Source organism: Anopheles coustani, chromosome 3 (assembly GCF_943734705.1).
Source record: "Anopheles coustani chromosome 3, idAnoCousDA_361_x.2, whole genome shotgun sequence".
NCBI lineage: Eukaryota > Metazoa > Arthropoda > Insecta > Diptera > Culicidae > Anopheles > Anopheles coustani.
Genome location: NC_071288.1, coordinates 40,815,769 through 40,840,596, shown reverse-complemented (window position 1 = coordinate 40,840,596; position 24,828 = coordinate 40,815,769). Strand labels below are relative to the sequence as shown.

Below are 24,828 nucleotides of genomic sequence, written 5' to 3'. Positions count from 1 at the left end.
AAGGTGAAAAATAGTTGCTTTTCCGAAGAATAATGATTGTAATTGATCGTAATGTGTATTAATTTGTAAAATATTGTTTTTTTAAATAGTTTTAAAATTACCTTTTGCGTAATGCGCCTATTGGTACCATTACCATAAGAGTCATAAATACATCCTGTTACCACGATCACTTTCAAACTTGTTTTCTTGTACCTCTGTTCTTTTTGAGTTTTCATACTTACATCAAATTTCAAGTTTTTTTTTAACCATTTTACCAATGTTTTAAATTTGTCTCAGCTTTCTCTTGCTCTACTGCATATACCGTTTTTGGAACCAAATACTGCAAATAATTGATGATTCTCATGTCGAAATCGTTTACGGCATTTATTGCATCTATAAACTGGCCATTATAATTAGTTTCGGTTTTATTTATTTTACGATTCAAGATTTTTGTTTCATTTTCATTGTGAACGACAGGATGATCGTCTTTTGAAAGCATTTTGTGTCCATAATAAATTGGATCCTGAAGAACTAATCTCAGTTAACAAAATTAGTTATAAGCCGTGAGAATAGTAATAAATAACATTACAACATTTATTAAATGTGCCCCAAATTTCGATCCAATTGAATGCTCTCTACAACCTTTGAAATCAAAATGACCCTTGGTTCTGCAAAAAGGGAGTGTAAGTGACTTTGGAACCGTTAGTGCTAAGGATGCACACGGAGAGATAGAAGTGAGAGAAAAACGGATGCTGAATATCGAAATCACGTACACCAAATACCAGACCAAACAAGGCCCTTTCCCAAAAGCACACACAAAAAAACGTCAGCGTGGGAGAGCGTGTGTGTTACTTTACTTCGTTTCGCAAGAGATCGATGTGCTCACAGGACAGAACAAACGAAGCTTGTCGACTACTCGGATCAAAGACGCGAATGACTGGAAGCTTTCTTTTCAGGGCTTTACAATGCAAGAACCCTTTTTTGCACTCCCATTCTCCCAAAATTTTCTCTCTCCCTCTCTTTTACATAGCATTTTATTCTTTGTTTATCCTTTTCACCCCGAACGGTAAAGGATAACAAAGGGTTGAGCACACACGATATTAAAAACATATTCAGCGCATCATGGATATTTCAATTATTCTACCGACTGCATCTCATCGTGGAAGCAGCGTTGCAAACAGAAAAGCCGGAACTGAACGAACACCGAAATATCCTTTTGATCAGCACCCGAGAATTGATTTCATTATTTCTCCCTGACCACGTGATCTCTTTCTCGGATGTAGAAGTCCCCTTTTTGCCATCTGCCTTTGGACGGAGTGGAATGATGTAAATCATTTATTGGAACCATTTCATGCAAAATTTGACCACTAATTGCTGCACTCCTGATGTATTCTGGCAGGAAGAAGGTACAGGCTGTGTGCTTTACAGGCGAAAATGATTGATTACAGAATGACGACCCGCTGAGCCACCCACCCTTTTCTAATTTTCCGGGAAGCAAAACGGGTTTTTGTCTTTACTGGGACAATGCGTGCAATCGGATCTTGTTGTTGCAGTTGCTGCATTGAAGTAAACTCTAGCAAAGTGAGGTTCCCTTGAACACACAAATCCACCCCGATAAAGCTCCAAACAAATATAGGAAGAGTTCCCGTTAAACGCTAGGGCATGCAAAAATCTGCAATCACTAGCTAGATCCTAAATCATTCCAACCGACCACTCGCTATGTGTCGATGGAAAAACAAAGGAAAACAACCCACGGTTGGTGTCGCGGCGTCCGGTTGAGTTTATATCACACGGTCGCCATCTCGAACCGATGGTGTTGAAGTGCAAGAAAAACTCCAAAGCGGAGAAAAAGGGACTGTTGCTCTCCGAATGGAGATGCACACACTAAACAAATCGATGGGTTTGCATACTGTTCTTTAACTCCCCGCGAAACACATCCTGTACAGAACATACGAGACACGGCATCCAATTCCGATCGAACGACGAAGTGTTTTCGTCGTCATCATGGAAATATCTACACCATCCCTGGGATCCTAGCCCTAGAACAAGCGACTCCAGAGAGAAAAACTGGGGAACGCCGAGCGGAGGAAGTTGTTGGTTGGACAGTGAAGTCATTAGCAGAGTTTTGAGCTGACACGAAACGAGCACGACGACACTGTGCAAGGTGACTGAAATTAACAAAATCGATAAGCTATCACAGTAGGAGCGGTGTAGTAGTCTGTGCCATATTCGTCCCTTTCTAGCGCGCTTTCCATCCACCGTAGCGACCGTTGTTACGATACGATGCTTTTGATGATGGAGCTCTTCCCAGCGTGTCAGCAGGCGTTGGCAACGGTGGAAACGATTGGAAACAAATTTCCATTCGGTGAGATTTTCCCGCTACTGACGTCGCAGTGTTTTGAAATATTTTAATTATATGTCCTTCCATTTTTCATCATTCTTGCGTAGCTTCTCTCGGTTTTCACACAGTTTTGACGGAAAATGTAGAGTGGCAAAAAAAAAAACATTCCACATCTGAACACTCGTGTGTTGACGTAACAGTAACGACAGTGAATTGCACAGAAGTGTTGCAGCGAAGGTGGGATGCCGAACAGAAAAGCTCCACCCCGTAGTGCATATTTTAAATCAATAGTATCAAAACTTATGTGCACAATCAACACACGTACAAATAAACCACACCACTGGTTGAACTTCAAATGAGGTTTTACTGTTTAATCGTAAAAAACGGATGAAAAATAAAATCATACCCATCACGATAATGGATGGGAAAAGGATTACGTTTGAGAGCACGTTGTTCCATGGTTCGAAGCTTCCACCTACATGTTGCTGAAGCGTGTAATTTAACACTGATTATCTTTGTGGTAAGTTTAAATGGAATGAAGTTTTGCAAAAAAAAAAAGTAAACTCACATTGTAAGGAAGTATAGTAGAAACCTCCTTTCTGGCTTATGTTAAATACTTTTGTTCAACAAATATTAGAACACATACACAGATGAACTTTCTAAGAGAAATCGTAAGTTCCTACCGAATCCATTAGGAGTATGCAAACGAGACAAAAAAGATAAATAGAAAATCGCTTAAGGCAAATACATGAGAAGCGGAATTAAATTGATAATTGCGTACGTGCTCAGACGAAGACGCACACAAGACGGAAGCCAAATTTCCCAGGATCTTTCCCCAGCTCGCGAGCGCTTTCCCACCCGAGGGAAATTCACCCCCCACAGTCGGTTGGTTCATCCGGAAGTAACACGTGACCCGGCGGCTAACGCTTGGTGTTTCCCTCGTAAATGAGATAATCAAACGTACGCAAATCGATCGATCCTTCCGAAGATCCTTTTGCGTCCCCCTTTTCCAAACCTAGTTTGTGCCCCGTCGTGGTTGGATTACTCATAATCCGGTGGCATCAAAAGACACACCTCATGATTAAAAATAACTTTCCTCAAGAATTTCCTCTCCACAATTCACGGCGATAATGGCGGCCACCGGCGGTGATGAGGCCCGATTGTTCGGACATGCGAAAACGACTCGAGGGAGTCTGCAGATTGCGTAAGAAAACACGATTAAATCGCTGCAAATACAATAGCTTCGGACACGGCGAGGAGTGGCGGTGTTTCGCGCTTATCAAAGGACAAACACTTGAACGTGGTGAAGCGGGGCAAGGTCGTGGAGGGCGGAAGCATTGCGAAGGGCGCATCACGTCAAGGACTCGGCGGTTCCGTGGCGAGGCGTTGTTTTGCTACATTTGACCAATCAATTATGCGCTTTGTACTGCGATTGGTGGAACGTGGACGCAAACGTGCCTAACACCTGCGGAGCCGATTTCCGAGCGGGCGAAAGTAAACGAAATTAACTGTCCATAAACAATTCAGCCAGTCTGGGTCCGGCGGCACAAAAGGACACGAACAAATCCGCGTACATCACCCGCATCATGTGTGGGAGGGGTGGACTGTGTGATTTCCACCCGAATTTCCCACATGAAGCCCCCGTCCGTTTCAGTTCCCGGCAAGAGTAATTGTTATTTTAATCGCTGCAACAGCAATCAATTCACTCTCGGTTTCTCTTCACGCAGCGTTGAGGCTGTGTTTGTGTGCGAGGTTTGAGCTCTCCGGCACTCGTTCGGTTGGTTGGATTGATGGACCCGTCGCCTGGTGACTGGCGTGTCCACATTTTCGCAGGTCCTAGCAGCAACCAGCCGAAACAAATGTGCTTCTTTGCCCCGAATGTTGATTGTAGAGAAAAAGTATTGCAAATTTTAGCGTGTTAAACAAAGTGAGTGAAACAATGATGAGACTAACCGTAAGCCCGAGATCGGGAGCACACATTGTTGCTGACATGTTCAACAAGGACAAGCCGGCGAGGCCAATACCGACATTGGCTAGGTAATTATCATGCAGCTTCAGCCTCATATCAACATTGTTTGTGATTTCTCTTTTTGAAACAGTACTTGTTAAATACATGTTCTTGTGCCGTGTTTTACACAGGGATGTACTGTTGGTAGTGGATTAGACCTATCATTCTACATTTCATATTGGTTGTTATAGTGAGTTTTTTTTTAAATTGTATATATGCACCTATGATAAATAAAGTTTTTCAAATAATATCAAAACTGCTACACACAAAAAACCAGAAGTTATTTCAATATAAAAATACCTAACTACAAGTTGTTGGGAAATGAAAAAGCTTCTAATAATTGATTGCATGATATTATCCATAGGATTTTTTTAAATTGCAAAACATATTTTAATATGAGAAACGCTAGTTTTTATGGTTAGCTACTTTGTTTGATCGTGACAAAATAAGAAGAAGTGGAAGATACTTCAGTATCTTAAATAAGTAGAAGATGCTCAGTAACAATATTCAAATCTGTTTTAATTACACTTGACGATCCGAAGGTGAACAAGAAAAATCCCCTAGAAACCCTCCTTTGCGCCGTATCTTATTCCGAGAATACTGTAAAACTATGCGATAAAACTATGGCTACGATAAATTGTAGTACTCTTAGCGAAATAAGAAAAAACTGTCCAATTTACGAATGTTAGAACAATCTGTTTCACATCAAAGCATTTTAGCCAAAAATTGGATGAAAAAATGAGCGAAATTAAAATAGAATAACTTAAGCTTTGTACAATGTTTGATTAAATTTCACAGTCATAAAACATTAAATCATTTTTCAAGGTTTTTATAATAAGTGTACGCGACAGAAGTGGAGGAACAAGGAAAAGTTTCCAATGAAATTATTTCTTCATCTTCATGTTTAAATATCCGATTTTCTTTGCATTTTGACCACGTAGTTTTGAGAGATATTTAAATGATTCAATTAACTAACTACTCACTTATGTATATTTCGTTTCAGTGCCACGTGTTGTAAAATTGTTTACGATTTATTTTACAAAATAAAACGCTTTTTCCTAGCACACGAGGGATAAAGCACTAGGGCACTAGGGGGATAAAGATTTGAGCGCAGTTTACGATCGTGCCATATAATTGTAACGCAAACAATCATAAATATCGCTCGACGGCAACAACCGGAGCGAAACCAGCCGACCGACCGAGCAAACAACCACCGAGCGTCCAGCGGCGCTTGATTTTAATGATGATGATGAGGTTAACTCCAGCGCTGTAACATGGACATGCCCGGTTGGCTTACGGACTCCGCTGAGGCCGCTCCGTCCGCGCCGAACAGCTGAGACCCTTGTCGCCACCGTCGCTGCAGTGCGATGATGATGTGAATTTATGCGCCACCACCGCCAAAACGGGACTCTCACACACGCCCATACAATCGGGCCCACAATAGTATGCACACACAACTTCTCGAACCGCTTGGTGGCAGTGATTTTTATTTCAGTTTCGGTAATTCGTTCCCATATCGCACCGACTGGCCTCTAATTACCGTTTAATGGCCGTAACACTGGCGTGCCTTTCCCCTATGCTCTTTCCAATTGATGATTCACGGATTTACGACAGAACGAGGAGACTGCTAGACTGCTGGTCTGGTCTGGCCACAAGTACACGCCCTGCCCCTCGGGAGCGCCGTTCCCTTTGCGCCGCCAGATTGGTTCCACCGCGTAAGGGCACAAAGATAAATCAAAATTCAAATTAGACCCGCCAAAGTTCAAGGCCGTAAGCGTGGTGCAACGCGGGCAGCAGTCAGGGGACCGTGGTGCGGAAAACACCCATCAGCGTAATTACCTTGTACTTGATATTGACAATGTTGTTACTTTCCACCTCGGTGGGCATGGGAGTGGCAACCAGAGTCTTGCGGTCGAAAGGCAGATCACATCAAACATCGTGTTTAACAAATGTAATAAAGTTTTCAACTGTAAATTCGGCTGCCACTCAGAACAATACACGAGGGGCTAGAGATATCCTAGCTCTAGAGGATAATTAACGTATTTTAATTAATGGTAGTGATCGTATTGTCATGCTAATTTGACGAATGTGTGGACATATGGTTTTTAAAATAGAATAGAGGCGTACGAAAGCCAACTGAAAAGAAGATTGAGTGAATTCATTGAATTTTAAAGCAAACAATTCAATAGACCCTTTGATTTTGCTTTGCCCTTTGAGGAAATTGCTTAAAAATAGATCCACTATCACTTTGTGTGCAAACCAAATAATAAATAAGAAAATATTTCCTAACTTCTTTAGTATCTAACGACAATTTAATTTAGATTTATTGTCCGTGCCTATCATTCTTGAATAAAACTAAATTGCGTCTTTTTGTTGAATTTGCTTCCAACGACATTACCAATTAAGCAATTATTTTTAATAATAATAACATAACAAAATACAGTCGTAAATGAAGAGGTGTATTTCTCTTACAATTTAAACATTCAAAGTTAAAGTTAAAATTCACGGTTTATCATGTAGTGTTATAAAACATTAAGCTTAAGTTTGGAATACAATAATAAGGGAAGTTTCAATATTTAACACTTTATTTTGTTTTGTTTGTTTTTTGCCTTGTTTTTTTTATTTTGTTGTTTGTATTATATCTTTATACCAAATTTGTTGATTTTAAATTTGTTGATTTTTTGTTACTTAAATAAATTACAGAATATCTTCAAAGAACTCAACGTTTTTGCAGGATTATTGAATCAATATCTTTGCAGGACTATTTCTTTACAGGTTCGAGGTATTTACCGTTATGTATCAATTGAATTGATAAAATAGTAAAAATACATGTCGATCAAACGGAGCTTTGTGCTGTCCAAGGGTTAATTGACGTCCCCCCTCCGCAATCCTTCCGCTGACGGGGCAGTAAAAGTGTAGCATAAACTAATTTAAACGCGGTCCAATTACAGCGCGATTCACGTTCGGCGCGTGTCAGTGTCTCGTAGAACTAACACACCAATGATGTGCACACTTCAAACGGAAACATGACCATGCTGCAATCCGTCGTCTTTGTCGAACCTGGTGTGCGCCTCCGTTCGCTTTTGTTTTATTGTATTTCCCACTGTCAAACGTTCACCGACCGCACGTCAACATCAACAAATCTGTGAAAATCGTCCGATGGGTCCGCCCGCCTCCCAAACCGATGGATGATAAATATTCAACACGAAATCAGCACAAGTGTCCCGGTGTTGCGATGCGAAACATGATCCCGCTATTGTCTGTCCGCCACGATGGGGTCACGTTTTTATTACTTTCCTAGAAGCGCTTCCCTTTTGGCTCTGGAATACGAATACGGTCCAGCCATGTGATGGCCACCGGGTGATGTTGGCGAAGGATGCCAAAAGGCGGCGAAACGAAAAATGCTCGACCGGGACGGGAAAATCAATCAAAATTTTATTCCGCGACACGCTCGGGCCCATCTCGTTCCGAAACCCCGTTTTCCGCCGGTCGTTGATCGACTGTTGACGGAAAATGTACAGCTTGCAACCGCAACCACACGGCAACCAGGACTAGGGCGGCCACCAAAAGCGCCAATACAAAGCGTACGATAGAACAAGGGTCCAACATCGACGATGGTGCGAAGTTCAAACGATCCGATCGACCTGCAATGTTCCATCGATGAACGGGACGAGAAGGGATGCATGACGCTCGTTGTGGGCTTTCGTTCGCATGTAGCGGAAGAAAAAGGCTTACAAAAAAAAGGGGAAATACAAATACCACACATGAACACGAAAGACGAAATCAAAAACACACCAAACTCAACGAAACCCAGCATCCAATTCCAGCCAACGTTCAGCGCGCGGCGTTAAACATTCGCGATTGATGGATATTGTCAGTCCATTACTATCAATCCAATCGCCCACCAGGGAAGAAAACGGGAAAACCATTCCCACCAACGGTGACCCGAACCGGTTCCACTACGCGCTGGAATATGGAACCAACCGGAATATTGGGGTTTTGCATGGAAAAAAGCACTTTTCCCTCGCCTCGAATGTTTGGGAAACTCTTTCGCTGGCGCTTCTATATTCCCTTCCGTCTCGAGAGGACGAAAACGGAGGCAAAAGAATTGAATTTTCAAGTGTGACACATGCCTTTCGCCACCCGAACGGCGTCTGAATGCGACGATAAATGCTGCACACTTGAGTTTTTGAGAGAGAAAAAAGGATAAAAAGCGTCACCAGTGGGAAACCGGGGAAGGATTTTCATGGTCGGCGCTTATGCACACTTTGTTTTCTTTGCCTTTGCTGGTAAATACGATTTGAGCCATCAATGAGTCGCTCGCTCATTGAACGAATTTTCTCACTCGAGTGGGGGAGAGAAGTGCCCCAAAAGTGGGTAACCTTTAACCACATGTAAACAAAATCAGAAGTGGCCTGCCAGACACGAACAGAGTAGCGTTACAGGCGGTTTTAATCGCGACCGGAACAAGGGTGGAACGACTCGAGGTAACGGTAAACCAACGCTATGTTGCAAACAAAGCATGAGAAAATTCCAACGAAGGCTAAGGCAGGATGTTCACACTCCCAAAAAGCGTCGACGTTTTTCCAAACGGACTCTCACAGATCATCCCCGTGATGGTTCAAGACACAACACAATGCCAATGACACCACCCTAGGCTTGCGTTGTGGATGAACTTTTCCGGGTTGCATTCTCCCCGGTGGCATTTATTTGATGGAATATCTCCCGTGAACGAGGGGGACCCAACCTCGGCAGTGTCTCGTGGTGTAAGTTGTGCATCGGTGAACGGAAAGCTTCTGCCCCCGGAACGTCTAATCCTTGCCCGTTTTTCTTCTCGTCCCGGTAACGTTCTCTGAACCTGCGAGGTGGGAAATCAAAACAAACGATGGCCAACTTTGGCCACGTATACGCAAACAACAGCTCAACCTCGGGACAAGCCACAGCAGCTTGCAAATAGCTTTGACGGTGGAGTTGGTGGTGGGAAAACAGGAAAATACAAAAAAAATAAAAACATGTTGGAAAACTCCTACACAAGCCGAAATCAATGCAATGCCTTCAGTCTTTGCCGTTCCATCAATGTGGCCTCGAACGATGGCTCGAAACAACAAACAAAAACCTCCACCAGAAAGGAAACAGACTGTGGACCTTTTCATCTACTCCCTCCCCCCCCCCCCCCCCCCCCCCCCATCCCCAGCAAAGGCTTAATTTCCTCCCATCTTTGTTTTTTTTTTTACATTCCCTCAGCAACACATGGGCTCGAAGTCGATACGGGTCGTGTCCTTTTCCCGAAGGTGCCACAATCCTTTTTCTTCGTTTCCTCTCGAGGAAAACTCGACAGGTCGGTACCTCGTAAGGTCACCGCTTTTCGCCTTTCGCCCTCCGGGCAGGCGGGTGTATTCATTCCGTGTGGAAATGACCGTTGACCGAAAATTGAGATGATGTACGGTTGCTTTCCCTTTCGTGCCACTCCGTTCTTCCACCCCCGTTTCGCCTTTCCGATGGGTCTTTTGTGTGGTGGAAAATTCTTCTCTCCAAATTGCTTCACAGACAGCACAGCCCGTAGAAGAGGAAGGGTTCGTTTGCTTTGGGAACTGTGGGAAACCAGCAGTAGACTGATTTTCCTTCCAGTCCTGTCTGCCTTTCTGCCAGTTTTTCACTTGTTTACACGAGTTCGGCCCCGGCAAACGGGCCACCAAGAAAAGGCAACACGAGGCGATGGCACCGAAGCGAAACGATGGCAATCTCAAGGGTGACGGTGCGAACGAATTAGGAAAAAAAAGTAGAAACGAGTACTTCCAGTTTCGTTTTCTTTCATTTGCGTTCATCCCACCGATACGATTGGCAAAGTGTTGGAAATTTTTGTAAATTCGAAAAGCTTTCCTTCCGTGTCCAAACGGCAACAAGACGCCGCTCTCTGGGACCGGGTTTTCCGTCTACTGTATCGCCTGGAGTTCCGCCGAGGAAAAAACCGGGTATTTTTTGTGATCCTTGTCGGGTGGAATCGGCTTTCGTTTTCGCTATTTGTTCGTCCTGTTGCGAAAAGGTAGGTTGCCGATGGTGGTAATAGGATTTGCGCACCCATCAGTTATTTCTCCATCAGCAGCAACACTATTATTCCCTACAGTCCTGCCAAGAAATCGCACGAAGCGGGGATGTGTGTGTGTGCGCCGGTGGAGATCCAGGGAAAGATATGCAAAACAGAAGCAGCAACACCGGAGTAACGCGGGTGAAGAGCTTTTCATTTTCGTATCCTTGACTGGTTCGGTGTCTGTGTAAGTCTCCAGAACGAAGCGCCGATTCGGAGGATGGTCTTTTTGTTACAGCAGAAAATGGCCAGACCGCCGTGTCTCGCTTTCTTCCTTCCTCTCTTCCACCTCCACCACCACTAGTAATAACAATCCACGCATTTCGATCCTTGGGTTTGCATTTTGATAGACTAGTAGCGCCGTTGCGACGTCGTTGACGCCAGGACACACGATGCGCGCACCGGTGATGAAAGATAGATATGACCACGGGGGATTTATTAGGTGCTTGGCTACGTCACTTCTCTTCGTCTAAGCGGCCGTAAATCATCAAACCGGCGTGCGAGTGTAGTTTTCATTTTATTCCATCGGTTCTTTCTGGGAAGTGGCCCGAGGAACAGAAGAACGAGGATGATGTATGGGAATTCCCTAGCAAGATGTTTTTCGGGTGAGGAGAGAGCAGAGTGGGTATATCGAAACATTCCATCGATGTGCTGAACGATAACGAATCTGTCGGCTTTAAAAGTGAATAGTACAGTCCTATTCTATGCTGATCGTCTTGTCGAAATAATTCACCAAAAGTCGGTAGGATTGTTAATCACATTCCTCTTTTGTCTGGAAAGAGTAGATTTCGACAAATAAATATTTGTTTTACAAGATCTAACAATTTGTAATTAAAATGTTATGTAGCTTTTTCAAATGTATGATAAGTTTTTTAAGGCATTATTTTAATCCTATGATTGATTTATTCTGTTGTTTTGATGCAAATACATACTTGTTTCCTATTGATACTCTTCAACTCTGATTATATATCGGACCATCCTTTCATTATTTCGTTATGGTTCTTAACAATATTTTTTTAGGATGCAGTAAAACTATCCTAACGGTAACAGTCAATAATGGACCGATTCCCATTTATTACTTGTAGATCATCAAAGAAGATTGATTAATTCTATAGACTTTTTTTTAAATATTAATCTTACGAACCGCTTGCGAACCCGGGGGCCCCACGAAAGGAAATGAATGAACATTGAATGAAATAAACAAGCTTAGACGAAGAAAACATAGATCAAATTCAAATGTATATTCTTGGACAACAAGGACAAATAGATGTCATACATTACAGAGCAATTTGAAATGAGCAAGGCATGTGGTAGTCATTTGAATTACACCTAATTTTCAAGACAAGTCGACTCCAAAAGTGTTAGAGTATTATTTATCTATATCAGGACTAGTTAATGAATCATACATTGTTCAATAAATAATACAGTCTGTAGAGAATTTGTATTTAGAGTTTGGTGAGCGGTTTCGGATGAAGCTTTGTTTGATGAAAATCGCTCAACGGTTGTGAAGTACAAAAGTGTGTAATTGAAAAATAAAAAATTTGCTTTACGAAGTCTACAATAAATAAAATAAACCTCAACATTTAAAGCATAAAAAAACGTAATTATATCTACGACATTCAAATTTCCGGACCTCATAAAACAAAAAAATCGTAGTATTACGAAAGAGTCACTAATTGTAAAGCAACAATTATTACATTCGGAAAGGTTAATGCAGATAAAAGTTGTCAAGTTTCTGTCCAGTTCTCTCCACTCACAACAAAACACTATGGTTTCATTGTCGAGTGGAATTATTTCTACGTCAATCGTCATTATTTCCATTTCGTTTCCCATTTCCATCGCTTTTCGCCGTGCGTTGATTTGTGTGGTTATCCCCCAACGAATGAAGTTCCTGCTTTACGCTCACTACCCACGTTTGTTCTTTATTTAACTACTTGCGAGCCATTGCCAGCTCCGGGTAAGGATGCATGCCTTTCTGATGCAAACAGCACGCAGCGGTCCCGGTGTTTATTGTGCGGATTTTAGCCGTTGTTCCAACAGCTACTTTGGCTGATCCGTGAGCTTCACACGCCTCCGATGGTTGCGAGCATAAAGTATACGTCACGAAAGCGGACGGCCCCACACAGTGCGATGATGGAGGCGCCTGGTGGAAGGATGGCAAAATAATCGATGAGTGTAAACTGTCAGCGTCGCTGCGGTGATGGAGGCCGCATTTGCCTTCCCATTTCATTTTGATTTTTGCACCGATACGCCACGCATCGACGGGGTCAAGCGGACACAATCGAGCCGACCGACGACGAATTGACATACCGCCGGTACGCTTCGTTGGTTCCGAGATGAAGTGCCTAGACTATGGCTTGCCGTTCCTCCCATCGCTCGTAAACTGTGTCCAAAAAGCGACGAGTCGCGTGTAGACACACATACATAATGAAGAACGCACAACATATTCGAAACGTTTCGATCGCATGTAATGAAAGGAGTGGAAAACGCCATCGAGCGATTAATTTTCCTCAACGCCGGAAGTGGACGTCTCGTGTGTGTGTGTGTGTGTCGTCAATAAAAAAAAATCAATAAGCACACATTTCTGCCGGTGAAAACTGGGAGTAATGGGGAATGAAGGGACAACGTTTTTCCGGACGCGCTGAAAAAAAACTATCCAGAGGTTATTAATTTTAATTCCGAAAATCGTCGCCCCGATTTTGGAGGTCCTTTGGTTCCGCAATGTGATCCTCTAGGGAGGATGAAATATTTTGGTAAAATTTTCGACACACGCCATGATCCCATGATTCCCGAGTGTCTGACCGGGGTGAACATAAGTGTGCTTGGTGTGGTGGTCCATTGCATGCGCACCTTGCATCGTTTCCGAGCCACCGTTTGGTGCCTTTGCTGTTATTTTATTATTAAGGCCTTACCATCGTTTATTAATTTGACAATCATATTACACAAGACAGCATTGGGGCCCACGAGCATCCACACACACACTCAAACATGGAGCGCAGTACGAATAAAAAAAAACCTCGAGCATAATTTTGCATTATTTAAAAAGCCGTCCATAAATATTCTCCTCTGGCAACTCTCCTTCACCGACGGTGCATTGTACTGCACATTATGCAATTATCGATCCCGGCCTCCCCGGAGGAAGGATAGCAACAATCCCCTTGTCCCTTACATTTATGCTTCCTGCTCCATCTTCGGGTGACATTTAAACAGGCAATTTGTCGTTGGGAAAATGCTGTGGAAAATCGTCAATAAAACGAAACGAAAAAAAAACAATAACAGACCAGAACAATTCAATACGCATACTTTTTAACCTGCTGGCTTTGGGAGAGTGAGTCCCGGCTCGAGAGGTCGTAATAATAAATTATGTTTGACCGAGCGTAATTCATACATACATATTCATTCGATTCGTTCCACTCTACACTCAATAATTGATAATTACTAGCATTATGCATGCAGCATCATTTGCAATGTGTCACCGGAAGAAGTTCGATTGGGAAAATGCACACAAAAACGCCGTCCAACTTTTGCAAAGCTCAGCACCACCACCTTACCCCCCTCCTCCTTTCGGGTGGCCCAAGTAAATATGATTCATAATCATAACTCGTGCCGATTCCGGTATCGAATATGCTTTCCTTCAACCATAACGAGGCGGTCGGTGGGCGGTGTGGGTGGTGGTTTGTATGCAACCGAAAACAAAACCGCAAACGTTGCAAAGGTGAAAGAATGTTTCCCAGCGTGGTTTATATTTTTGTTTACACGCTTCGATGAACGTCAAAAGATATCTAAAAAGTGTTACCTTTTTAATTAGTTTTCGTTCTGCTGTTCTGGGAAAAGATGGCGTGAATGGTTGCGGTTTTAGTTCAATGTTCGATATTTTTTTATGTTTTACCTCCACCACTGTTTGACCACACATCTTTATTTACATCAGATTTGATGTTAATTAAAATGTCGTTGAATGATAATTTATAGCGGAAAAAATGTACAATGCCGGAGGATTGATCAGAAACCCTTGCCCTTTACTATTATCTGATACTCCCAGATTTGTATGGATGTGGATTTGCTTGAATTTGTTATATTTTTTAAATTAAAAAGGGTAAAGAACTTGATACTTAGACATGCTTTACGCTTTCATCCCAAAAGATCAGTTTGCTATATTTTGAACCACTAAGAGTTTTACCCTTTGAGATATTATGATGCTATTACGAAAAGATGTTCCTCCTTCTACGTTCTTAAAACATTTATCTGTTATATTTATTTTCATCAAATAGTTAAGCTAAAGTTACAAAATGTTACGAAAGAATATAATTTAAAGAAAGATGATTGATTTGTAAAAAGCAAAATAAAATTTTGAACAATGTTCTTAGGCTCGGTTTTTTGACAACTAACTTAGCTCTAAGGATAGAATGTGGTTGTTTTTCTTAAAAAATATACTTCAAACATATCAATATCATCGGCCTAGTTGTTTGAAAACTATCATATGGTGATCATACAAGTTTAGCTAATAAAATAAATTTTAAGCTCATAAAACATACTCTCAAACACATAATAATAATTTATTTATAATTTATTTGATAAGTTGTTTTTGTAAAATCATCTTAATTATACAATTGGAACTCAGTTTTCCTAACAAAACAAGCATGTTTACATGTCAAGGTGTATCCACCAAAGCTATGCAACAGGGTTTATACAACACAGGGAAATCGATGAAATATCTACCATTTAAAATATGCCGTTATTGTAACTATAAAATCAAAACATAACTCTCATGTAAAGAGTAATAACCATAACTCTTTCCTCAACCTCTTTTTCACGGAGCATCGCCGGGGCGTCAAGCTAGTAAAGGATATATGCCTCACGATGTAAGGTGTTTAAACATTAATTTTGTTCGTTTAATTTAATATTTTGCATCGCGAAATCGTTCTTAGACTGCTTCAGCTTAAGTGATGTACCACAACGTGATGGAAGGGCCAAACACTTTGACGTACTAAAATCATGCGTGCATTAAAGCGGTGCTATCGGTTCCCTTCGATGGGACCATATTTACGACGGCCCGTCTGTAATGACCGAAGAAGGACATATGTCCGCAAGCGAGCCACATACAATCACACATACACCCTAATGACTATGCGCGTCTAGACAACGACCCTGTGCAATCCGCGCGTGCACTCCCGATGGTTTGCACAGCATGGAGGAGTGAGGGTCGGCATACATGTGCAATTGATGATAGCCCTAGGCTGCCAGATGAGAAACAGCAGCAGCAGAAGCATATTGGCTTGCAAAATCCACCCGTCGTGGCGCTGGGATGCATCGAAGAACCTGAGGAAATAGGATGATAGGATTTACATCCCCATGAATCCCGCACGGGAGATTGTGCCTTCGCTGCACAATTCTTACCTCACCCGTTTTATCGGTTTCCATTTATCTCGTTCACACGATCGATGTTACCATCCCAGCTCGACGGACACTATCGGAACTGCGATTTGGGAGCGACGGGCCTGTCATCGATCGCAGAAGAAAGAGACCGAGGCCCGACGAGCCTAAGCATGCGGTCAAATCCAATCATTTCGATGCTAATAATACAATTTCTTCAAATCACGACCCAGACGAAAGTAGGGGGGCGAAACGGCGCGGAGGTTTGTTAAGAATTTCATTGGAAATCAGTTACGACAAAGCCACAACATATCGGCAGCAAAAGTGAGGCCCAAATATGATGCTATGATATGCCGTCCTGATGAGTGCTTCCGCGCTGGTATTTGACGTTGCAACATTACCTTACACTTGGCTTCGATTCGTTTGACCATGGCGTCAATGGAGGAAAGTGAAGGACGTACCGGAAACTGTGTACGTAGAACCTTCGGAATATTGTGTCTGGCGTGTGATGGCAGCAATCAATTTAAATCTAATTTTCCAGCACTCCAGATATCCGGTCCTTTCGTCGTGCTTCGGGGTTTAGAAGAATGTCGTGGAAGGGTTCGCCTCACCGTCCACCTGGTAGGGCATAAATTTATGCACAACGCTTCGGCGATGGGCAAAGAATATCCTCAGGTATGGTGAACCACCGCCTAATGCCTTTCCACGCGTTCCAGTGTTCAGCTGCTCTGCATGCTTTACACGATTGGTTCGATCTTCGTACTATCGGCGAGCATGGATAAACAGATCGGAGCATTGCAAGCACCCTCCCCTGACAACGCATCTGTTTCGCCGCTTATGAAAACATCGAACAATCACGTACTATTGACAGTAAAACTGATGGAAAAACTCCCCTTCCATATCGTAATACACGCACACATCCAGTTAAAACCGGAGCCGGGACTTCCCTTAAGAAGCTAGTTAGCATGTTCTTGTCCAACCATTTGCATCCATCTTGGCGGTTTATGGGAGCGGATCGACGTCTTCAATCGGAAGACGATATGGCAGGCAAGAAGTTATCAGAATAAATCAACTCCACACACACAACGTGACATTCTCGCACCGGTTCGTTTTTCCAATCGAAATTTAATGGAATGTAATTTAGTTTATTAAATTATGGCTTTATTAATCTTGACGCTCCATGCAATGCAATGAGGTCGGTTCCTCCTTCGAACCTTTTCTAAGGCACTTGCGAAAACACTTGCGGCTGGCAACAGGTTCGTGAGGAGTTTTAGCCAACAAGAGATCGACCAAGAAAGTGACCAGGGCTTATTATTATGGTTGACTTTGCAAGGACGTTGTTTCTCACCTTTCCTGGATGTTCAGGAGAGATGTGCGTTGAAGGATAAGTCTTTGAATGACAATATTCAGAAACACAAATCTACGCTGGAAAGCGTTCTGAGATGGTATGTACGATTTATTGATGCGATATTGTAATTGAGTTGATAAGAAACGATTTAATGGAATTTTCTTTCACTCGGACATTTGTGAGACAGTCTCCGTTTGAAGGAATCGTGCTGATAAATTGAACGAATATGATAATAATTGTGTAACAACATTTAGTTGGTAACAAGTTAAGTTATGAAAACAAAATCTCGGTATTTTCCCGATCTAAGTCTAACAAAAAATGTCCTTATTTAAAAAATTTACCACTTTTAAAAAGAATAGATTACACCACGAGTAACATAATTTATTTACTTGCTACTTTTAATGTTCTTGCGTAAACATGTCAACGATAATAAAAAAACTAAGCTTTTTGAGTCAGTCCCTAAAATTTCATCCAAAATGCAGTTTCAATTGATAATAAACTGATGACAAAATGCCACCGTAAGTACCACGCTAATTTAACTATCCCATTCGGGATTCAACAGTCGAATACATTAGGATTAAATAATCACGTTCCGGTATCAACCTTTCCGGTCATATTTGCACTGCAACTGCATCTGAACGTTTATCATAATGAAACATAATCATGTGGTGGCAATTCGTGTCTATTCCATGGGCAGTTAAGCCCTAACTGATATGCTCCGAAAACAAGTATCAACAAACGGGTGGAAAATTAGTTTACAACCTCCTAACGATTCAGCTTGTATTTTATTTTTACCGGTGCATTTGTCCTTGAAAAAAAAAAAATTTGAATAATACAAGAAACATGTGATTGGTAGTTTTTTATTCAATTGAAAGATTTGAGAATCTCTGTATAAAATTGTTTTACAAACACGATATCAATTTATAACTGTAAAAAATTGATTTTGTCTATAACTGATCATCGTTTAAAAACAGAACACTTAACATAGAAGCATTAAATAAACAAAACGCATGGCGTCAACTAAGCGCCATAAAAGTTTCACTTTCGTTTCCATCGTTTACCCCAGGGGAATATATATGGGAACGCCGGGAAGGGAGAGGAGCCACACATATTACGGGCCATGTGGGACGATAAAATTATGCCTCTTATTGCCGGGTGAAAGTGGTTCCCCCCAAACGCACGCATCCAGAGGAGAAGGCCACAGAAGCTCGAAAGCTGAACACCAAACCAACCAACCGAACGGCGGCAACAGAAGCAAAAGCAAAGCATGGATGGATTGGTTGTGAATCTGGCCACAGAAACAAACACACACCGAAATCGTGCCACCAGCGAGAGAGGGTAGCGCCGCTGTGAACATGCAGGCGCGTAACAACAACACGTCCGGTCCCCGTCCCCGATTCCGTCGATGGCGTGCAGTTTCCGCGTGCAAAAACCGGAACATTACGTCCTCACGATTTACCGGGTTTCGTTTGCGGGGCGAGCAAATAGAAAAAACTACCAAACGGGCGCGGAAAGTGAAACTTGGGATGGCACGAGCCTAACCCTTGTGTAAGTTTTCCCAAAAAAAAATGTATTTTTAACAAAGCTAAAAAGTCCATAAAGGAAAAATCGATGGTATACATTCTAAATAAACCCAACCAAAGAAGCATGTAGTCAAAAATAAATTAAACGATACTCCAGACATGAGTTTAGCTGCAAACAACACCATTCCAACCAAACAGCTGTGCGGCCCCAAGGTTGCATTCTGTACGTTCAGCTGTTGATGTGTCTTTACAACTGGCAAGGAACGCGGCGAAGACGACGTTTGGTGGTGGGAAACGTGAGCCGAAGGAAAAGAATTTCTTCCCGGCATGCTTCTTGCAGCCGACGTGAAGAAAGTAAGCCCACGTTCCACGTGAGCAGCAACAAAGAACGAACCGCGTGGAAACTTTGCCCCCTCTTTCGTCACGTCGCGTTCCGGCCCGCCGTTCCTGCCGCCGTAAACAACCTTCTGGCAGCAACGAGGGGTTCGCGACCGGCGCGTGTGGACCGACGATGGGCAACCGGTAGGTAAGATGAAACCATGAATGAACCTCGATCGACGCCACGCCACGCCATACCGAAGAAGCAGTCGCCGCCGGCACGTCATTCACGCAAAGCATATTCCACCGGGTTAGGAAGGGGGTGGGTGGAGGGTTTTCCCATCCAGACCTCAACACCAAAGAGAGAGAGAGAGGGTACACGTTCCAAGAGTTTCCCTGCCAGCCGGAAGCGACTCCGAACCGGGCAAGGTAAGTAGGTCAGAGATTTTTATCACTTTTGCAACTTTTCTTCACCCAGGAGGCGAAGGCAGCAAGCTTAAACCGATGGCTTGATGCTTCCCCCCGCCGGGGGGTCGAAGAGGGAATCGACGAACCGACCAAGTCAGTCGCCCAGTCGTCGTTCACGTGCTCGAACACTTACACAGCGTGCCCATGGTAAAAGGGATGATCGCCGGAAAAGTGTCCGGAAATTTTTCATTATCAGCAGTAAAGCGGTCGTTACCGCTTGTCGGATTTTCCTACCGAGTGCATCCTCTGCCATGGTGACCTTGGAAGGGAGCCGTTACGCTGGTTTATGGAACTGAGCCAGAGAGTGGGTAATGTTCAAGACGAGGAATTTAATGCCCCGCCTTAAGAAGCTGCCCAAATAGTTCCTTCATGACCTACCACCCTTAAACTCTCATCTGGAGTTGCTAGAAGGCAATGAACTGAGGCATTCAATTATTAAAACTAACGCCCGCTAGAGCTAGTCCCGCCCTACCAATCCCCACCCTGGACGTAGATCAAATGATCCGGAAGAGATGGGTCAAACGTTGGGCCGGACGGGAGGGCAGAGACTCACTCGTCGCGGTTGAGGTGGCCAGCCCCCACCCCACCCGTTCCCCACAACACAGGGTAGATACATACCAACGCATACCTAAAAAACACGCAGCCCACCACCACGGGACGTATATACGAGTCAGACACGCGAAAAACAGCTGTTTGCGAATATCTGAGGGTTCGGAGAGGGTTTGTCGGTTCCCTTTCAGCATAGTTTTTTTTTTTAACTTTTATTCTGTGTTTTCCATCCAACCAGATCGCAACGCCGGGCGGAGGCGTGTTAAAGGGCACAGCATAAAAAAGATCGGCCACTTTTTTGTACGGAATTGTTTACAAACAATCTCGTGCGCTGGCGTTTCGTACGGAAAAGTGGGGTCGACCAGCGACCATATATAGCGTATCCCCAAACGATGCCAGCGTGGTAGCGTATTTTTCCCTTCGTAGTAAATATGATGGTAGCCTACGCATCTTGTGTAGATGTTGATGTAGGTTTAGATGGAAAACTTTTTCCGTTCGTTTGTGTTTGCTGAGAGGAACTTTGTTATCATCTTTACTTTACAAAGTTGGTTCGAGGCTCCGTTTAATATCAATTCACTAAAATTTGCGTTGATAATAGCATTCGGGTATAATCATGAATTTATGTAAGGAATGTTAACAACTTAAAGACACCAAGTAAACAGCGACAAAAAGCGACATACACTTTTCGACCTTGAAATAAAAAACAAACCCAAAACAAAATCGTTAGCAGTATGAAAAAACTTACTTACTCACCAGATCCGAGGGAAAGCCCTTCGATTATCCACTTCTCGATGGCAATCAGCGGAAAGTGTAAACTCACCCAACATTCGGAGTGACGACCTCGACACGCAGCGATAGATCGCGACACACGATCGGAGGATGCAAGAAACATATTTTTAGCATTTGAAAATTTTTAAATTCTTCTTCATGCGGTCGCGAGTTGACACTTTATGTGTTTGCGTGTGTGTGTGTGTCGGTCGTAGCCTCATGCATGACTTTCCCGCTTATCACCCGCCCTGCACCATCTCATCGTGGGGCCGTGGGTGGGTTGAAGGAAATGTGCGTTTTTCTTCGCACCCTCTGCTTCGGCTCGCACGCCAGGCCCGTCTATTATTGGCGGCCATCAGGCGGTTTGCCGATGTAGCGAGAAAACAGGGATATTTAGCGCATAAATGCGACCTCACTAGCGGCCGCGGCCGTGTCCGAATCGCAAAAGACGGCCGGCTAGGCCAGCGTCCGGGCCACCGCGCACCGACCCCGACGTGTTGAGGTGAAAAGTGACAAATTCTAATTTCGTGCGTGTTTATCTGCCTGTTTCGCACATTTCTCTGCTTCTTGGCTAGTGTCGCTTTTTATTGTTTACATGATTTCTTCTCGCTTCTTTTTAGTCTCGCTTCGCATATAGGCCAACAGTTGCATTCCTGGCGTAGGCTGGGGATTTCAACCTTCGCCGAACCGGCAGAAGCTACCGAAAGAAAGATTGACGTCACGTAGATTATCTCCCCACTTTTTTCGTTGTTGTGTCCTCTCGTAGAAAGTCTTTAAAACAAATGTACCCAAACGGTGAACTATTTCTTAGTCGCTTTCTTCGAGAAAGAAATGACACGAAGTGCCATTAAAACACATTGCTCCAACCTCGGTGGTTTCGATTTGGCCGGCAATTGGGTCATTTTAGATCGCACCACAGGCGCCTACTGGGGAACTATTTGAATATAATTTTGTTAAATAAATCTGTAACGATAGCAATGCTTTGCCATAGAAACGATTGCAAGCCGACGACGGGTTGGAAAAAATGATTCAGTTCGTCAACAGGAAACATTTGTCCGAACCACGCGCACACAACTTCACACTCACACACACAGAAAAGAAAGAAAACATGAATCCTAAAAAGCCCCAGAGCAACAGCAGGAAAAGGTACATGTTTTCCCACGACCCGAACGCAAAGAAACACGCTCGGTCGGGATTTCCTCTTACTCAGCCGGTGAAGTAAGTCCACCATCCAGTTTCGCTGTTCTTGTTTTACGTTTCGTTTCTTACGTTCTAAGTTCAAAGCACGGCATTATTGCTTTCCGCTTCACCCGTCTATTCGCAGCATCTTTGGATGGCGTTTTACCGTCCGGAGATTGATTGTTACCAAACGTTTTTTAATGCTGTTTGCTCGCGGTGTAATTGTTGATTTATTTTGCATACTGCTTCCCCTAGTGTATAGGGCACAGTAATTTTTGTTGCTTGAAAATTGTTACCGAATAACTTACTATACTTTATTCGCTCAATTCAAATCACATTAAATTGTAGCTACATTTTCTTAGCCAGTTGCGTGCATCGCTTTTCTTATACCCCGTATGGCAAATCTACAATTTTGTTTTCTTTTATTTGTTACTTAACTCGGTCGCTGCATTTCGGAGAACCTCTTTAGATTGCATTTTTTAACATTGTTTTTTTACATGTTTTTTAATGAATCTCACATAATATTGTGCAACTACAGGATAAATCATAATAGTGCATTTTTGATAACTGCGTTACACAAAAAATCATAAAAAACCAGCAACTACCCCCCATTTCGATAAGTAAAACTGTGTACCACATCGAAGTGTAATAATTTTGTTTTACTTCTTACAACTTCACGAAATATCAAAAGGTTTCCAAAACACGTATCGAGAAACGTCATAAACTCAACAAAATGAACGATTCTTGCATTTTTAAACCAATTTTGCGAGCGTATTTGTGTCGTCTGCAAGAAAACTACCACTACGGATCAAGGCAACGAATGCGCAGGTTGCGAACAGCACGTTTGACGTTTCACTTGCCATCGCGCTGACAATTCTGTTTGACGCCGCCATTCTGCTTTCTTCGTTGATCACAATTTGCTTGCACTCACAACACACTACAATCACCACTCCTACCCACAGGATATCACGGGTTTTTTTTGGGGACTGGGTTCGAGGGGAATTGCAGGACAAAATAAAAGGATAAATTGATTCGATTATCACCTTGCTGCTCACCTGGCTTGTCCAATGATTGCCGACGATTCATTGGCGAACGGGTATCGGAAGAACGGACGCGAAAGGCGACCCCGCTTTCCTCTCGGTGCACCTACTGCACCCACGAGAGAACGGGGACACAACACCACGGCACTAGCGCACGTACACACCACACAACCACGTAACCATTCATCTACTGCTCTTACGAGACGGCGCTACTTTTGCAGGCTCTATTGCCACGGAATTGTTTCGTTGCCCTTCGGTGTAGGGAACACCCGACGGGACGCGGGACTTTCTGCAAGCCTTCGACAAAACGGTTCCGCTTTTTCACTATTCACAACACCACACACACACATACACACACAAACACACTTTTACGCACACACGGTAGCAGCAAAAACACGGAAAATCGGAACGCAGCAACGAAGACGAATCGCGCGGCGGTGCCGTGATTACGAGCCGAAGAAAAAGAGCCTATGAGCTACAGCTTCTGCTGCTGCTGCTGTTGCTGCTTCTGCTTTTGCTACTACAGCTCTCGATGGCGCTCGGACTAGGGTACGTTTTCCACACATTTCCACTACATTTTTCACGCACTGCTGTCGTTTCGAACGGGACTTTCTCACACAAACCGCATTCTTTGCACCGTCGGCCACGCACGGAACGCACTTTTAGCACGCAGACCACTCGCTAACACAGCAAATTTTCGTATTTATTTGTTGCTCGCGGAGACGAATGTTTTGTGGTTGTATGACCAAGTATGTGGTTGGCAGGACCAAGGTTGCCTTGACGTGCAGGTCGGTTTGTGTGGAACAGCTTGACAGCAAACGACGTCGCCATTTTGAAAATCGATCATGTCAAAATAAATCTTACGAAAATTGGAATTTACGAAAGTACGACCATAAACGAAAGCACAGGATTGTTTGAAAACTAAAGTACCTTAATTTACATTTTTATATGATTAATAAATTTGTATCAATATGGAACAGAAAGGGCATGAAACATTCGAGTCTTCATGACGTCCGACGACAGCCGAGCGGTAGCGCCGGTCTGAAAATCGGTCCATGAGCGTCGGGGCTCACCATCTCGACGGCATGGGTTCGAATCCCAACCGATACCAGATCCTCCCCTGTACGAGAGGACTGACTATCCTCGTACACATAGGGTAAAACAGTCTCGTAAGCCCTTAACGGGGTCAGGCATGACCAACAAGGTCGTTACGTCATGAAGAAGAATCAAAGCAGTGAGAAGCCAATAACCTTGCCACGCCATTTGTTCTTATAACCGAACTGATCCAAGTTCCGACTATGAAGCAATACCGGAATGAGCAAAACCTGCTGCTGTTAACAGACTGATAATCAGAAGAGTAGCCACGGTTCTACACTGATTATACTCAATATTTCAAATCAAATGATTCAAAGCTAAATCCAAAAGTCCTCAGTGTAGTAATTCTAGATTTTGTGTTCCATGTCCAAGTTTCTAAAATGTGACAAAAATGCTATAACGTTGCTTAGAATCTATATAAGTTCCGTGGTACTGTTCAACCTTTTAAATCTAGTAGTGGTTCGTGCTAGTAACCATTGTTCAATGATTATCCCATGAGAAAGAGAGAGCGAAGCAATGCTATGATCGAAATGGCGTCCTAGTCGACCAAGCAGACGAAATACGACTGTCATTTTTTCGCCTTAGTCGACGTTTCGCACGGAAAAAAGGCGAAATAGTCTGAAATCGAGCTTCAATGTGAGCCATTAAAAAGGGTCATTGTGAGCCTCACAAACCATAGTAGAAAATGTTATCAAATTTGACAACCTGAGAAGAAGGCATCTAGTACCACTACATACAACGTATCATGTTTTGATAA

General features: G+C 43.2%; 1 protein-coding gene across 1 annotated transcript in view; it reads right to left on the bottom strand.

The window, feature by feature from the left end:
• The window catches only part of LOC131271756 (uncharacterized), a 45,480-nt gene extending 21,818 nt beyond the window's left edge, over positions 1-23,662 (bottom strand). Inside the window, exon 1 of the mRNA XM_058273283.1 lies at positions 22,980-23,662. Coding sequence (XP_058129266.1) covers positions 22,980-23,022 — 43 coding nt within the window. The 5' untranslated portion in view covers positions 23,023-23,662. The remainder of the gene's footprint in view (positions 1-22,979) is intronic.
• Positions 23,663-24,828: the final 1,166 nt, after the last annotated feature.